Source organism: Alexandromys fortis, unplaced genomic scaffold, assembly GCF_014885135.2.
Source record: "Alexandromys fortis isolate MF-2015 unplaced genomic scaffold, M_Fortis_MF-2015_v1.1 scaffold_4, whole genome shotgun sequence".
In the NCBI taxonomy this organism is placed as follows: domain Eukaryota; kingdom Metazoa; phylum Chordata; class Mammalia; order Rodentia; family Cricetidae; genus Alexandromys; species Alexandromys fortis.
This window is the reverse complement of record NW_026067944.1, coordinates 33,795,662-33,814,021: the sequence shown is the minus strand read 5'-3', so window position 1 is coordinate 33,814,021 and position 18,360 is coordinate 33,795,662. Positions and strand designations below refer to the sequence as shown.

Genomic DNA, 18,360 nt, shown 5'->3' with positions numbered 1-18,360 from the left:
TATTTTGATTACAGATATAATCAAATAGACAACCAAAAATAGCCATCACAAGTCCATCCCTTGTCAACTTGACACACAATCATATCTACTTATGCCATGCTTAATTTCCAAATAAAAATAATAACCAGAATAATTACACTTATCATGATATAACTACATATTTAGCTAAGTCATAATTATGCCTATTATGATACAACTATCCCATGTATGATCACAAACTCATTATAAATTTTAGAATAGGTGGCACTATCCCTTGGGAGACAGTCTTTTAGTTTCTCAAAGTTTAGACAGGATAAACACTGTTATTCCCTTAAGTAATGTTAGATTATATGAGAAAACAATTGAGGAAAGAAAACACACATGTCTTCACAAATACAGTCTTAGCAAAATATGACAGAGGTACCCATATCAGTTATAACCCTCATTTGTCCACCTGATCACATGGCATTAGCTGATATTTATAACCATCTTGTTCTACTACCCATTCGGTACTTCTTTCATCCTCAGTGAGCACTTTAGCAAGTCGTGGCTTTTTTTTTTTCCTGGAGGAGTAACCCAATCCTTCCTTCCTGCCAGGTCTATAGCCTGTAGAATCCTGCCTGGATGAGATTGTAGTTTTCTATTGACTTTAATCACAGGACACGGTGGCACCAAGAGATGCTCTAAAGGATCTCCTGCACTCTAGACATAATCCTTCCATTGTGGAGAAGCAATCTAATTTCTCCTAGGTAATATGGATCAATCACCTCTCCTAGTACTGTTATTCTGTTCTTAGCCTGTTTGGTGAAGGGCACCAGAATCTCTAAGTGGCCAGAGGGGGGTCTGATTCTCCAGTTCAGTGGAATGTTTGTTGTGTCTCCTGGCAGGAGTGCTCCCCTCTCTTGAACACAAACTTAAGGTCATGAGAGCAGGAAGAAAAAATTTTCCTAGTGTGTGACTAGGGGTGATAGTAAGTGGAACTAACTCCTTTTCCATCCCTTGATTCCTGGACCTGTAGATCCCTGCTATGGGAGAAACAGTACCATATACTGGACACTGATTCAAATCATCCACCTCTTTCCAAAGAACACTGCCCCCAGCCCTCCAGGCCGTTGCTATCTAACTGGTGCTGTAGCTGTATCAGGACATCCGTTTACGGATGATGGGAAACACGTTAAAAGACCGGCTGGAGGCCATGCCCATAGGTCCACTCTTGTACTTCTCTGGCTATGAAGTGAGCTCCGTGGTCAGAAGCAATACAGTGTGAAATACCATGATGATGAATAATGCATTCTGTAAGTCCATGGATGGTGGTTTTGGCAGAAGCATTGTGTGCAGTAAAGGCAAATCTATAAACAGAATACGTATCTACTCCACTAAGGACAAATTACTGCCCTTTTCATAGAAGGAGTCCTTCAATGTCAACTTGCCACCCCATGGCTGTCTGGTCACTCTGGAGAATGGTGACATATCTGGTGCTCAGTGCTTGACTCTGATGTTGACTTTGTTCATAGGTTTACTGGTTAATGACAGGGGTGACTAGGGAAAGAGGCTGACTGACCACAGAACAGATAATTTGTGTATACTTAATTACTAAACTCCTCAGCTAGCTGACATCACCTTTTGATGATCATTTACATGGTGCACAAATATCTCCATATCCTTCACTCATTTGCAGAGATCCATCCACATACATCTTTCCCAGATATCTCCCACCAATTGTCTAATCAAGTTCTATTCAAGTCCCTGTCCATCCCTCCAATCCATTGACCTACAGCATGTAAATCAACAAACAATTGCACACCTGGCCGTTTACCTTCCAAACAAAATACACTGTTGAAGGAGCTGCGGGCTGCGTTCCTGCCACCCAGCTCCCAGCTGCCTGGCTAGCTTATGCCACAAAATAACAACACACAAACTGTATTCATATAAACACTGCTTGGCCCATTTCTATTAATGTGTGTAGCACCACGAGATGGTGACTTATCTTGCCTAACCCATATTTAGTAATCTGTGTAGTACCAGTCTTTTTTTTTAATTTTTATTTATTTATTTATTTATTTATTAAAGATTTCTGTCTCTTCCCCACCGCCGCCTCCCCTTTCCCTCTCCCTCCCCCAATCAAGTCCCCCTCCCTCGTCAGCCCAAAGAGCAATCAGGGTTCCCTGCCCTGTGGGAAGTCCAAGGGCCACCCACCTCCATCCAGGTCTAGTAAGGTGAGCATCCACGAAATTGCCTAGGCTCCCACGAAACCAATAGGTACAGTAGGATCAAAAACCCATTGCCATTGTTCTTGAGGTCTCAGTAGTCCTCATTGTCCACTATGTTCAGTGAGACTGGTTTTAACCCGGGCTTTTTCAGACCCATGCCAGCTGGCCTTGGTGAGTTCCCGATAGAACCTCCCCCTTGTCTCAGTGTATGGGTGCACCCCTCGCGGTCCTGAGTTCCTTGCTTGTGTGTAGCACCAGTCTTACGGGGAAAGATTCGGCATGTCTGACCTGGCGGCTTGCTTCATAGTGTCTGCCACAGAGAGCAGAGCTATGGTGTCTGAGCTCACTTCCTCTTCCTCCCAGCATCCTGTTCTATTTACTCCGCCTACCTAATTTTCTGTCCTATAAGGGCCAAGGCAGTTTCTTTATTTAACCAATGACCTTCCTCCACCAGTAGATGACCATGTGTACTGCCCAAAGTTCTGCCCACTGTGAAGATTTCCCTTCGCCAGTGTCTTTCAGAGTTGCTTCAGAAAGGGGCTGTAATGCTGCAGCTGTCTACCTCTGGGTGGAGTCTTCAGAACCTGCAGAATCAGCAGTAAACTAGGCCCTAGTCTTCTCTTCCTCAGTCAACTGACCATAGGACACAGTCCTTGCAGCTATAGCTGCACGCCTGGGAGGATTCAGCCCTCACAGGAGCAGAAACCATAGGCATTTGGGCAATTTCTTCATGTAACCTGTTTGGGACTTTGGGACCCGCTCTGGCCAGATCCCATATTTGATACTGGATTGCTGCTGTGCAAGTCCTACTTTATGGCTTAGTGGGTCAGATAATGCCCAGATCATGATGGGCAGCTCAGGTCCCATGGCAGTTTGGTGGCCCAGTGTCACACTTGCAGTTTCCACTAAGGTCCAATAGGAGGCCTGGAGCTGGCACCCCTCACCCCTTTTTCATCTTATGACGTTAGCGATGGGCATGTCTTCTGAGCCTTCCCTTAGTGGAGGATGAGATTGACACAGCATACCCACTCTAATGTTGCCATTTCCTTGAGTCTTCAAAACCTTTCATCAGTACTAAGCGAAGGGTTATTGCGCATCTCTAACTCCTTTTCAGTAGGCCATCTTTTGACAAAGTTTCCAGTTAGCCACTCAGACTTTTGACAACTATTTTTAACTGTGTACACTTCCATAGTAAACCTAGAAGCTCCACACAATGAGCCCACACCAACGAATTCAGCATGATCCAGTTTTATCCCTTCCAACATTACCCCCCACCCCTAAATTCTTTTCCCACGCATCCCCCAGACTTCTGCTTAAATGAATTAGTAAACTAATCTCGCTCTTCAGTAATGCAGTGGCATTTCTTTTTGATTTTAATAAATAAAGCTTTCCCGAAAATCAGAGAGTAAAACAGCCCCACTGGACAGTGTTATAAGCAGTGGTAACGCACACCTTTAAGCCTGGTAGCCACACTAGTTGCTGTAAAAAACCAAATGGTGCATATCTCTAATCACAGTGGTGCATGCCTTTAATCCAGCCCTAGAGAGGATTATAAAATGGGAGGAGACAAGTTCTCGGTCTCAATCTCATTCTGACATTCCTGGAAGCAGGATCGCCATTTCAGACTGAGGTTGAGGTAAGAGTTAGTGGCTGGTTGCTTTGCTTTTCAGATCTTCAAGTTGAAGCCCTATTGCTCTGAGTTTTTATTGATCGTGATTGACAGCGGTGTATGTAGCGCACCCCACATGGTCTACACTTTCTACCTCCGCTCTGGGAGCCTTAAGTCTGGTTATGGATCTAGAGCAACTATTTGTGGGGCCAGAGGGACATTTGTGTTGTCTTGCCTGACATCTCCTTCAGAGAAAGTCACTGCTAGCTTAAAAGATTAATTTCCCTTGTCAAAGGTATAAAAGGCAATATTTCAGGGGTGCGGTTACATGTTCTGCTGAGAGTGGAGAAACTATTTCCTTGGTTGAAATAAACCCTTGAAAATCTGAAGATTTCAAGTTCTCAGTCTCAGTAGATCTTCTCACACATCTCTATCCCAAGTTACTGGATCCCATCTTCACCAATTAATGTCCTTACTTTAACCTCTGACACCCTCTGAAGCTAAGACTTAAATGTTCACTGTAATTTAGCCAGTCTTCTCCCTGATTTCTCACAACTTGAGATCTGTGGGGGACATCACAACATGAGGACTTATGTTAAAGGGCGGCAGCATTGGGAAGGCTGAGAACCACTGCTGTAGAGAGAGGTAAGGACAGATGACAGAGGGCAGTGGAGCTCTGTGTGATTGCCTGCTTGTGTCTCTTTATATCGACATCTTCATGAAGTCTAAACTGTCAAATTCTCGGTGTTTCTGGCTTGTCTCCAACATTATATAGACACAAATGTGTACGTCAATAAAAAAACATCATCCGTGCTTTACAATGTGTGTCTTGGTTGGGGAAGCGTCATCATATTAAGATTTACTCTTATAATACATCACACATTGAGAGAGAGAAACTGTCATAATAACTCTAAATCTGCCCACTTAGAAATAAGAACTCGACCCAGCACTGGAGGGCGGCACAGACAGAAAGCCATAAGCCTTACCTCTGTTTCTGTCGAAGGCTTTCATGCTTTGTTTCCACATCTTCCCCAGCTTTCTGTAATCCATCCTGGAGAAGGACGTTTTAGTTGAGAAGAAGTATAAGGACACTGAATTGATGCAAACTAAGCTGACACCCTGTTACCTCTAGGCTCCGGAGCAGCAGTGACAGCTCATCTTGTCCCATGCATTTCACACGGTAGGAACTCCACAGACACACAGTAATAGACTACAATCCAGTGCTTCCAGAATCCACACTAAGCCCACCTCTATTATTTTCTTTGCACACATTCTAAGATCCCTCTGCCTTCATTTTATTCCCTATGTGGTAGAAGGATTTTGACACAATCTACATGAAAATTTCAGTAAATTATTCAATGCGTATAGACCCTGACTTTTATCTGAGGGAACAAGAACCCCGGAGTTTGCAGTCACTGGGGTATATATTGGGGAGGGGGGGACAGAATAACTTTTGTTAGTATACCTCCTAATACGTCTCCTCCTTATCAAATTCTGAACACACACTTCCCAAATGTTCCCTTTATAGGTTCCTCAGGTTTTTTTCTTTTTAGAGTGTTCAAAAGTCATTCGAAAGTCTGACTTTCTTTTAATCGGATACAGTGGCTTTCTCCCCACTTGTCTCTAGTATGTTTCCATTCCCTCTAATTGAGGCTGCAAAAGAAGAGTTTGCTATTACTGTTCTCATAGACAAGAATCTGCTTTTATGGAGACTTGTCGGGAAGAGACATTGGTAGGAGACAGAGGGCAATGGAAGTGAATGGAATCAAAATGCTTTACATGAATGCATATAAACGTTACAATGAGACTCATTATCATGTAAAACATGTACTAATAAAAAATTTTTTTAAAAAGAATTGACATTTTTGCCTTTGATCCCAGCACTTGGGAGGCAGAGGCAGGCAGATCTCCATGGCTTTGGAGGCAGCCTAGTCTACAGAACTAGTTGTAGGACTGCCTGCACAAAGAAACCCTGTCTCAAAAAAACAAAAACACAAAACCCCAAAACAGACATTTAAAGAGCTTCACTCATGGCATATGACCAACGGTACCTCTTGATGGTGGCGCTATTGGTGGCTGCATCACTGACAGAAAACCACTTTCACTACCTCTCAAGTTAAAAATGGAGGGGGCCAGCCTAAGTGCAAAGGATTTCATATTAAGCTGCTTCGGAGCATGTAAGAGGTCAACAGTTTAGATCTCTCTGCTTCTCTACACTAAAGTAACAAGGACTCTTCAGAACTAGAGAGCAAGCTGGTCAAAAGACAGCCTACCCTACCAGGCAGAGCACTCACCCAGCACAGAGCAGAGGCACAAGGACAGGAGCAAGACCCTGGCCCATGAGACTCCATTTCTCTTGGATCCCATATAGAGAAGGCAAAGGGCACTGATGCTTTTAGAAACAACATTTTAAAAAAGCTTAAAATACAATAAAATAAAAATAATATAGGTTTATTTTTCCTTAAAAATGAAAGCAAGAATGTAAGAATCTTGAGAGAGCTATGACTTTGCTTTGCTTAGAGCACTAGCACACAACAGCCTCTCTTCACCCCTTCTGCATGATGAGTAGGCAGGAGACTTTATTAGACAGATGCCTGGCTTGTAGGGTTAAGGCCACATCATTGCACAGATTTATTTATTTAATCTGTAGAAGAGGTGATAGAGAAAGTAAAAGGCAGTGATTGCTCCTCCCATTCCTGTTCATCTCTTTGCATGAAGGCAAATCCCTGCAGTGCCTCATGAATCACCACAGTGGATGCATTACGCCAAGGTTTTGGTCAAAGCAGACGTGCAGTGCATATCTTGCAGTGATATTCTTTTTTCTGTTAGCTGTAGTATGTTATAATTAATAATTATAGTTCTTTATAACGAGCCTTCCTCGTGAGCATATTACATGGATTACAGAGATTGTTTATGAACTCTGCAAGCCGACTCACAAGAAAAGAGTGTTGTAAGCTGGAAGCCCTGTGATTAATATTCATAATTATGATCTATGATTCCTAGCACTGGGATGAAGGATTGCTTATTGGCCCTCTTATTGCTTTCCCCATTTATCTGGGTCCATGGAGAGCTATAATTTGAAAAGACATTTCTGAGGATGCTTCCTAGGCTAGACATTTGCCTGCTATCTTTTTATAACTTTTTTTTCTTGTATTGCTTTCCTTTTCAGTTTAAACAAATTAACGGTAAAGATCTTTCGCCCTGCTCGAAATTCACCCCCAATTTTGTTCATTTTTGCTCACCTCAGCCTTCCCCCTTCTCTCCTGTCTCTGCACCCCCCTCATCCGTTTACCTGTGCTAAAACTCCCATCATCTTTGGAGCCTGTCTGTATTTGAGTTTAGAAAGTATGAGGTCAGAGACAAGGGTGCATGGGGAAAAAGCAAGTGTCGTTCCTCAACACTGAGGATGGCTGTGTGCATGTCGTACCTTTTCGGAAGACAAAGAAATTCTGTTGGGCTGGTGTTCTTTGACTTGGAGTTCTTTAAACCTGAGTTCCGCTGGAAACAGAAGCACAACAGTTTTAACACAGAGAGTTCTTCCAAGCCATCTCTAATCACGTGTTTTCTATACTTGTAACCATGACCACCATGGATGGCATAGAGACCACAACCTGAAAACCATGTGTTCCTCTCAGAGATCTTACTCATTTTAACTCTTCTATTTGAGGCAGATGAAAGATGCTGTTATGGACAATAATACCTGCTCTGCAAGCCTGTGGAGCTGGATTTGAATCCCAACCACCAACATAGAAAGGTGGAGAGAGATTGAATGTTTATACAACCCCAACATTGTGGGGTAGAGACAAGCAGATCCAGAAAGCTCACTGGCCAGCAAGCCAAGTCCAAATGGAAGGATGAATGTACTTCCCCAAATAGAGGCAATGTTCATCTTTAACATAAGCTGACACAGCATCATGGCATCCAGAGTTTCTAACATATCAATTAATTCCTAATATGTTGGGAATTGTGCTGGCTGGATTTATGTCAACAAGGCACAATCTATAGTCATGTGAGATGGGGAAGCTCAATTGAGATGATGCCTCAAGATAATCAGGCTTCAGGAAAGCCTTTAGAGTATTTTCTAAATCAGGGGATGATGTGGAAAAACCTATTCCATTGTAAGGAGGACCACCCTGGTGTTCTGAGTTATATAAGAAAGCAATTTGAGCAACCCCATTGGAGCAAGCTGGTAAGCAGGACCCGCCAGAGCCTCTGCATCAGTTCCTGCCTCTAGCTTTCTTCCCTGGTTGAGTTCCTGCCCTCACTGCTTTTGATGAAGAACTGTTACATGGAAAAGTGGAGGGTATAAACCCTTTCTTCCCAAAGTTGCTTTTGGTGTTTCATCATAGCAATATTAGCTCTAACTAGTACAGGAATCATACTTAAGATACTAAATTATAGTTCAGTGTGATGGCTTAGCAGGTACCTGCCACAAACCTAAACAATCTGAATAGAATCTCCAGAACCTGCGTCATTGAAGGAACGAACTGACTCCTAGAAGTTGTTCTCTGACCTACACACACACACACACACACAGACACATATACATATGTGTGCATACACACATACATACACACACACATGCATACACAAGGGTTGGCAGGTAAATGTAAGAAGGATATTAAATGATATCATAATTAAACCAGAGATGGAGAGTGCACTTTAGGTTCTAGAGATAAGAGCTACATTTGACTGACAATCACAGTACCCCCAATGCCTAGAGCAGAATGGGTGCTCAATTAACATTTGCTAAGCGGATGAACTCTAGTGATTTGGACATAGAAATCCATATACCCATTTTTGCTGCCTCTTCTCCCTCTTTAGCTTTAGTTTTAAACTTCCCTTTGAAAGAAGATGTAGCATACTGGTACTTTCTGGAAAGAGGAAAAGAACATAATCAAGTCAGATTAGCATTTCAAAGTACATTAATAAGAGAATATTCTTTAGTAAGACTATATACTCCAGAGATGAGCAGGTGTTAAGAAAGAAATGTTCATTGAGCAAGTTCCACCCAGCTGGTGCATTAGCAGACTTTATATCTATGAAAACTCACTTGCCTTTTAATGTGTGGTAATTTTACTTCAGGGAAATTCAAAGTCAGGAAACTACAAGTCAAGAATGAGACAAAAAAAATCTCTTCCCACACATGTGTTCATTTATACATGTAAAACAGAAGAACTCTCCAAAAGGAAAGACAAGATCACCCAACTGCTCCATTGTCAAAGTTTCTGGTTAATATACACAGCCCTCACTCGGATCATCACTGACACTTGAGAAATGGCTTCTCCCAGTTCCCAAGCAATTATCTTTGCCTGATGTGCTCCGAAAAACACATAAAAAGTCATTTGACCTACTAAAAGTCCAACTTTCTTCTGTATTTATGAAGTAGCCTATTTTTAAGTTCAATTGTTTCAGAACAGCAAGCTGATTCTAGAATAATCAAGGTAAAAGAAATTTATATATATATACCTATGAACCTATGAAATCAAGGAAAGCAAAATCAGAGTGGGGGCACCTTCCCAACAGCTGTTTATCAAAGAAGCTCCTCAGGAGAATATAGGCATTTGCTCCTGCCATTGGTTGCCCACAAGAACAAGCTTCTAAGACCCTGTTGTTAAAGATGGCACATGCTTTAGTCACGGGACATTGAGAAAGCAAGCTGGAACTGTTCTGGAAGCTTCCTCCCTGCTGGCTAGCCTTGACTGTGCTGGAAGGGGCTAAGCAGGCCTCTGGGAAGAATTATCATCAATAGTCACACAGCTGTGGACTCGAGCCAGGCAGGATGAGCCCACTTGTGCAATAGTGGCGAGTCTGTTAGGGGAGTAACTAGTTGCTTTCTTACTGGGCTTGGTGACTGCTCCATGAGAGAGAATTCACATCTGGTAGCATAAACCTGGCCGAAAGCCTACAGCTTGGGGCAGTGATCGGCCCTAATGGGAAAGCCGCTGTTGTTATTTTGCTAAATGATCACGAAGCGCCTGTCAAACTGTCTTCTAAATAGCTGTGTTTATGCTCACAGGATAGTGCTACTGTCTGCTTTGGCCAGAGAAGCTTTTCTGCAGTGGTCAGCAGAGACTGCAGAAACTCATAGCTTGTCAAAGCACAGAGAATAAATAACTCTGAGTGACAAGACATAAATAGCCCATCTATGACACTATCTCCAAGACTCAGGGAACAGTGCAGAGAAATCAGAAAGACTGTTATGTACAAAAGAAGCTGGGTGGAGGAAAAGCGTGTGGCTAACTTCTGAGCACGGCACGGCTGCTGCGCTCTTGAATGCAAGCAGCTGTGCATAATTGCTAAGATCTGCACAAGATCCTATTATGGAAGTAGGAGGGGCTCAGGGGGATCCACCCCTCTTTGAGGATTTATACCCATTTAAGAGGTGACAGAGGAATGAGCCTGGATAGTTGTCGATGTTGGCATGAGTCATGGTCATTTGAAAGAGGGAACTTCAACGGAGAAAAATCCTCCTTCAGAATGGCCTAGGAGCATGTCTGCACTATACATTCTAGTTAGTGATTGATGTGGGAGGGCCCAGCACACTGTGAGTGGAGCCACCCCAGGCAGTGCTCTGGTTAATGTAAGAAAGCAGGCTGAGTAAGACAGTAAGCAGCCTTCCTCCCTGGCCTCTGCTTCAGTTCCTGCCTCCAGGTTCTTGCGCCGACTTCCCTTCATGGTGCACTGGAAGTATGACATGAAACATACCCTTTCTTCCCCACGGTCATGCTGTTTATCCTGGCAATAGCGGAGAAAACTAAGACAAAAAAAAATCTGTTTTCATCAATGGGATAAACAAGTTCTCACCCATGGTTCTGTAAACAACCCTAATAAAATTCACTCACACACAGATGCACGCACACACGTATGCACACATGCACGCACGCAGACACAAAGGTAAGACGGATTGCTTGGGAAGAGAAAGGGGATTAACAGAGGACAAGAGAAAGCAATAGAGATTGGAATACATCATGTTCATGTATGAAGATGTCATAATGAAATCCATTACATTACAAATAACACATGCTAATAAAAAAAATTCAAGAAGAAAAACTTTATGTAATAGGTCACCTTGATGTGGCTAAAGTTACAGGCATTTAGAGAGAATCCTTGGAACCTGGCTCTTATATTTTGGTTTGAATCATCATAGAAGGAAACAGTCTAAAATAGTGAAGCTTGAGAAAGCCCAGAGCACTACAGGTCTCACTCTGTGCTGTTGCTTCATACTCCCATTAACTCGTGAGCTCACCAGTCACTCAACATCTCGCTTATGAAGGCATGTGACAACTAATGTTAAGTGTCAGCATGATTGCACTATGAGCTGCCCAGGGAGCTGGTAAATGGTTCTTCTGAGTGGATCTGGGAATGTGTTCTTGGAGGAAATGCCCATCGGAAGGGTAAGCCAGCAAGGACAATCATTTTTTGCCTTTGCCTTAAGCGTGCATTGCACTAAGTGTGCATTGTCCCAAGTGTGTACCAGGTGGTCAACCTATAGCCCATGGACCAGACTGAGAGCCACTGGCTTCTTCCAAGACAGCCTCACATCTATGTCACCATTTTTGAGAGTTTTTAAATTAAAGGGGGAAAAAAAAGAATATGTACTTACTAACATGCTTCCTACAGAAGGAGGCTAACAACCCATTGGCAACACTCATTAAATTATGGTCTCATCTAGAAAGGCTTTTATAGATTCTGACTTTTAAAAGTTTTTTTTTTAAGATTTGTTTTTATTTTTATTTACTGGTATGTGCCCATGTATATGTCGCATGTCTGTGGGTGCCTGCAGAGACCCAAAGAAGATATCAGATTTCCAGAAATTAGTTAAATTGTTGTGAGTCAAAATAAAAAAAAATTGTTGTGAGCCTCCCACCAAGGTTGGTAGGTAGGAGCTGAACTCGGGTCCTCTGGAATGGCAGCTATGTCTCACTGAGCAGACTCTCCAGTCCTATACACGAATTTTAAACAATGTAAGAAATAATGCAAATTCTTCAGTGATTGCTGATACAAACAGTTCATAACACAATTAAATGTCTGGAAGCTGGAGTTTACAGTTTATTGATGATTATCTTCCATTATCTAAACAGATGCAGTCCAGACACAAGACGCAGCAGTTTCATGATCAAATGCTGAACTGGACTTCCTGGAGTCTTTCTGCCTTGGTTCAGGTCAGTCTGTACCCCTTATAGGAGTGTAAAGTTGAGGCAGTCAGATTTGCAGCAGCTGAATAACTGCAAAGGTATAAAAGCTATCATGCTATCAATGGCAGCACAGGGCTGTTACAGGAAGTGAAAATTTAACACATCTGAAAGAACTTAAAGCAATCATCATTGTTTATGTTTTTATATATATATAAACATTGTATATGTTCCCAGTATGTGTTTTTATAGTCTAAACTCTCTTGTGTGTGTTTTAGAGAAGATTGCTTTCCTTTTCATAATGTGGAAAAACTTGTAAAATTTGATGCGTGACTAACAGGAAAAAGCAAATATTTTAAAAGTAACTAAATGCTTGGATGGTGTGCTTGCTAGCTTTATTGTCACCTTGACACAAGGTAGTCATCTGAGGGGGGAATCTTCAGGTAGAAAATGTCTCCTGAAGATTGGGCAAGTTGGCCTGTAGGCATTTGCTTAATTAGTGGCTGCTCAACCCATGGTGAGTGGTTCCACGGTGCCAATCTTGGGTTAGTAATCCTGGGTACTTCAAGAAAGCAGGCTGAGCAAGTCATGAAGAGCTAGCCAGTAACAGCAGCTCTCCATGGTTTCTGCATCAGTTCCTGCCTCCAGTATCCTACTCTGCTTGAGTTCCTGTCCTGACTTCACCCAGTGATGGATGGTTACCTGGATTTCTAAATGAAACAATCCCTGTCCTCCCCAACTTGCTTTTGGTCATGGTGTGTTTTCTTAGCGACAGAAACTCAGAGACAGACTGGCTGTGTGACTCAGTAAGAGAATGCTTACTTAGACCAACCAAAGACTTGAGATCTTGCTCTAGCACAACCAAAACAAAAGACACAGCAATAGCAAAACCAAATGCCATCCTGTATGCTTGCACTGCATGGTTCAATTGGCATTTTTTCTAAGATCTAACTTTGTAGCTCTCGTTCATAACTTCCATGTCCACTTTGAGAGAAGCTAACATTGGCCACTGAGAAGAAACACCTCTAAAATCTTAGGTGAAGTTCTAATCAGTCTGTTCCTTTGATTTTCTTTTACACTTATATAGCTCATTCAAATTTATAACCTCGGTGTAGTGCAAATGAGTCTCTACTATACTCAGTGAACAGCAAACCTAAGTTTGGAGGCATACAATTATTGGTGACCATATCCTGAAATTATCATTTGCTTTTAAAAATCATGTTCTAATCATATACTTTATCAGGTTTGAATCATTCATTTTAGGTTAAATTAAATTTTAGCATAAAAATGAAATTAAGGGGATATTGTTTAAACAATGAAGCAATTTTTCAAAGAATGTGAATTAAGCTATTCAAGCATTTTTTGTATGAACTAAAGGTGGCACTAGAGGTGCCAACTCTGCATTACTGCTCAATTTACAATAATAGGCTGAAAATTGAGTGAAATAATCCCAGACGATCTGCATGCTGGTCTACAACTTCAACTTTCGTATTGTTTGGGACAATTTAAACACACTCTGTGTGTGCATCTCTAAAATATTAAAGTGGCAAAACTGATCGATCTCATAAACACAAAAATAAGTGCTCAAATCTCCGCTGCAGAAATGGAAGCCTCCAGCATGCTGGTACTTCTTTACACATCCTTCAATTCCCTGCTAATGAAACCTCAGAGGAAAAGAGGTGGAGTAAAGCATCCACTGGAGAAGGAATGGACTTCCCTAGCTCTTCGTTTCTTAGTCCTTCATCTGAGGCCACAGAATGAGTATAGGCCCTGGGCAAGGCCTGTTATCTCAGTGACTAGCGTTGTCTAACCTCTACCTATCTGCCCGCACCTCAAGGGTGAGGTGAAGGCAAGGCAGCTGTAAGGGCTTCCTTGACTTGATTCTTTTAATATCTTCATGAAAAGCAGTAATGGGGAAAGGTCAGATATGCATCCCTTCACTGTGGAAACAGCTTAACGGCATCATGTTCGACTAGCTCTGTCTTCTGCTCAGGCATCCCAGGTCTGTCCCCAGAATTGTATCAACTGCGTGGCAGCCTTCCATGTTTGCATCCAGCAGCGTGTTCTCCCCTCCATCGTCAGGCCTACTAATGGTCTTGTCCAGAGAGCTATTCTCCTTGAAAGAGATGTAATCCTGTGGCATGTGTCACACTAAAAGGATCTGATTTTGGATGTCTTCCTTACAGACATGGTTGACTGGAGCTATGACTGTCTTCTTCTACAACTAAGTTCCATAACCTCATTTAGCAACCATATCATCCGATGAAATAAAACCAACATTCTGGGGCAATTACAGTACCTAATCACTTTTTCATGTAAATCACTATCAGTTCTGTGTTTACATATAGAGTTTTAAAAATCTAAAGGCTGGTCTGTCGGTTATTTACCTCATATTTGCTCCCTGAACTTCAACTCTTCACACCTTGTTTCTGGCACTGCTTCTATGATCTGTCTCCACTAGAGCAGGGTCGACTATGAATTTGAGAAGCATTCACATGAGCTGGAGAGATGGTTCAGTGGTTAAGAGTAGTGGTTATTCTTCCAGAAGGTCCTGAGGTCAATTCCCAGCAATCATATGGTGGCTCACAACCATCTACTGTAACATGAGCGGGGCCAGGTTTGTTGGGGTTTCTGCCCTGCCCAGTTCCCACAGCTGGCAATCCCCAAAGAAAATCACACAGAGATCTCTATAAGTTATAAAACTGATTGGCCCATTAGCTCTGGCTTCTTATTAGCTCTTCTTGCTTATATTAACCCATTGTTCTTATCTATGTTAGCCATATGGTTCAGTACCTTTCTCAGCAAGGCAGCTCACATCTTGCTTCTTTGGAGTCTGGGCAGTAATGGGAGGAATCAACTTCCACCTTCCCAGAATTTTCTTGTTCTCATTGCATCATTTTTAGTTCCTGTCTGGTTTTCCTGCCTATACTTCCTGCCTGGCTAATCAGCATTTATTTAAAACATGATTGACAGAATACAGACAATTCTCCCGCACCAATCTACAATCAGATCTGGTGAAAATACTGGTGAGATTATGTTGAAGGAAAGAGGCTCGTGACACCAGCACATAAGAATGTGTGAATGTCACTTCAGAAGGTGAGTTCAAACATACACATAAGAACCACAATTGGTCAACAAAAGTAATTCAGATTATAAAAGTTTGCTTACTCAAATTACTCAGAAAATGGAAACAAATCCACTTTCAAATGGTTTGAACATTTTTCTTAACCAAACTCACTAAGAGGAATAATTTGAAAAGCCTCGCTGATTGATCCAGGAGACCCTTGGTACCTCCCACAAGAATGAGACTGCTGGAAAGGAAACATGTCTGATATTTACTAGGGAATGAACAGCCTGACACGGTCTCATTCTGTGCACACTTTACTTTTAAAAGATGATCTTCAGTATAAACAGATATCAAAATTAAAGCTCGTGAGAAATCCATTGCTGTTTAATGAGGGTACAGAATCAAAGTGGTCTGTACTTTTTAAATTACATGTCTACGAGGAATTTGAAAGCCCCAGGCTAGACGCTGACTTTTCAAGACACCATAACAACATAATAGATGGTGAAAGTCTTTTATCAAAAGTTAATGTGATGTAGGTGAAGGAGCGACAAATTTGGACTGATTTAAAAAAATAAACAGAGTCAGAAGATTTGCGCTTTGTGCAGATCTCTAACACCGATGATGATTTCAACCAAACAAAACCCCAAAGAAGCACTGCAGAAAATAAAATAGTTAAAAATATACATATTTACCCAGTATACAAGCACTGTTTCTCCCAGTGGATGGCAAGCTCCTTAAGTGAGAATTATTCCTCTTTGTTACCACCCCAGTCTGACCCACGATTATGCTAATCTCTTGTACGAATTAATGAGCACCCAGAAAACACAGCAAAAGTAAGAAAAGACCAATGTTACTGCATGAAGAGTTGAGCAAGACTGATTCCATATCATGAAAAGTAAAGCTTAATTTTTACAATTAAAGTACATCAAATAAGGAGCGGGAGAAATAACTAAGTGTCTCTGGTTCAAATCCTAACACCCATATGGCAGCTCACAGCTGTCTCTAACTGCAGTTCCAATGATCCAATGCCCTCTTATGACCCCAGTGGGTCCTGTGGGCAAGTAGTACATAGAAATACATGCAGGCAAAAATACCCATGCCCATAAAGTAATAAAGTAAAAATAACTAAAAATAAGATTATATATATATGTACATATATGTAACAAATGGACCAGGTATTTTATATATGCTCATTCTATATGAATATCATGCCTAAATGTTGCTTAATGATAGAGATACTTATTATAGTCTGGAGACTGTGTCATCAGCCACAGAGTGTACAGGCAACATCATGACATTTGTGTCACCATTAAGTGGTAAAAATCCTATGGTAACACTATCATATAAGCTATCCTGAAGAACATTATTTTATGTAACAATACTGCATGAAGCCTAGTAGTTCAAATATGCTATGCAAACAGAAAACACATCCAACTGTGTTCTCGGCATGGAAACCATCACAACTAACGCCCTACAGTGAACAAGTAATTCCTATTAAGGGTCCTTATCAAACTTGGCGTGTTCCCTGCAGTGTTTCGTCTTTCCTGAGAGCACAGTGAAACACCTACCACCAGTCGCTGTCTTCCTCTTGAGAATGCGAGGAGTTCTATCAATTGTACATGTAAAATCTCCAAGAAAATAATCATAAAGAAAGCATGTTACCTGGGTTTGTAGAGGGAGTAACATAAGTGCTTTGTCTGAACTCTTTTGGCTTGAATAAATATTCTCATTCGAGGATCGAAATACAGAACAGCTGTGTAGGCCCGGAAAGACCGTCTCTCTGGAAGTCTGAAATAGAGAATGCCAAAGGTCACAGAGTAGGAAGGACACTTCTCTTCGAAAAGAAAAAAATAATCAAGTGTTCTCCTACTAAGCTCTGTCTTAGGTATCATCCTTCTGTTGTGATAAAAAGACTATGGCCAAGGCAACTTACATAAGGAAGAGGTTACAGAGGGCTAAGGGCCCACCATAGCAGGGCAGCACGGCAGCAATCAGCAGACAGGTTGGCTGGAGTAGCAGATGAGATCTTACATCTCAATACCACAAACAGAAAACAGAGAGAGAGCTAACTGGGAATGGCCTGGGCTTTTGAAACCTCAAAGTCCACAGCCCCAATGACACAGCTCCTCCAACAAGGCCACACCTCCTTCTTCTTCCCAAACAGCTCTACCAGCTGGGCACAGCATATTCAAACACATGGGTTCATTCTCATTCACATAACCTGTATGTTCTCAGAAACTTTGTTCTAGAACTAATGATGCTGCCAACAGCACCAAATCTTACAACACTGCATTAAGTCTCTAAACAGAGGGCAAACATAGATAACATGCTTTGTTTAGAACTGAAATTTGTTGGCAACTAATCAATTCTAAGATGGAAAATATACTTCACATTAACTGACCCTGCCAGTGACCCAGAAGAACAAAGTCAAGCAAATGTAATATTCCTGCTCAAACGTAAGACTCATGCGAACAAAAGGAGATTTCTGCTAAGTAGCTGTAAACAGAGAAATACAATGGAAAAAAAAGTCTCATTTTCAGAATTATGAAAGGGACATAAAATACAGAACTCCCCATGTACAAGTATTAAAGTAAGTACTTCTGGTCAGCTGAGAGGAGACTTCTAACAACATGGGTAAGGGAAGAGAAATAGAAAAATAAAAAATAGAAAGACAACAAAGCAGAAATAAAAACAACATCAGCGGCCTGAGGAAAACTCCTGTGGTAGTGCTGCTGGCCGGCTTCTAGGACACTGTGCCTGCCAGCGGACCTTAAATATTAAAGTCTACTTGTGAGCTGTAAATATTCTCCAATTAGACAAGAAACACAGGACAAAAGCAAGCCGACCAGGGTTGGAGGTGGTATTCTGTGCTTCTAAACTGCAGGGAAGACTCCAAGGTTAAAGAGAGAGCAGGGAGCCATTCTCCCTGGTTCAGACGAAGACAGAGATGATGATATGGAGCTATGAGTCTATCTGAAGGCTCTGCTCAGCAGGTCCTCAGTCCAAGGGCAGAACTCCAAGGACCTCTGGAAACTGAAGGTGAGCCCTAAGTAACCCAAGGCTTTTCTGGTAAGATATAATTTTCTTTGGATACCATCTGAAGTTCAATAAAAGACAGGGAATTTCTTTCAATTGTTCAAATTTTCTGACATGCACTATGTCAAAGGACCTAGTATGTGGCAGTCATGCCATAAATATCAATGCACTTTTTAATTTATTTTTGAGTTAGCATACAAAGTAATGGCTTTCTTTATTATAGCATTTTCATGCATCTATATCATCACTAATGCACTTTTAATGTAACAATAGAAGCTATGTGCATTACTGTATTGCACTATGATAATGCAGTTTCATTGAGCT

General features: G+C 41.6%; 1 protein-coding gene across 1 annotated transcript in view; it reads right to left on the bottom strand.

Annotated features, from left to right (window-relative positions):
• The window catches only part of Morc1 (MORC family CW-type zinc finger 1), a 147,331-nt gene that overhangs the window by 92,909 nt on the left and 36,062 nt on the right, over positions 1–18,360 (bottom strand). The window contains exons 10-13 of the mRNA XM_050149095.1: positions 16,663–16,788; positions 8,593–8,672; positions 7,226–7,296; positions 4,785–4,849 (exon numbers count right to left, since the gene is read on the bottom strand). Coding sequence (XP_050005052.1) covers positions 4,785–4,849; positions 7,226–7,296; positions 8,593–8,672; positions 16,663–16,788 — 342 coding nt within the window. The remainder of the gene's footprint in view (positions 1–4,784; positions 4,850–7,225; positions 7,297–8,592; positions 8,673–16,662; positions 16,789–18,360) is intronic.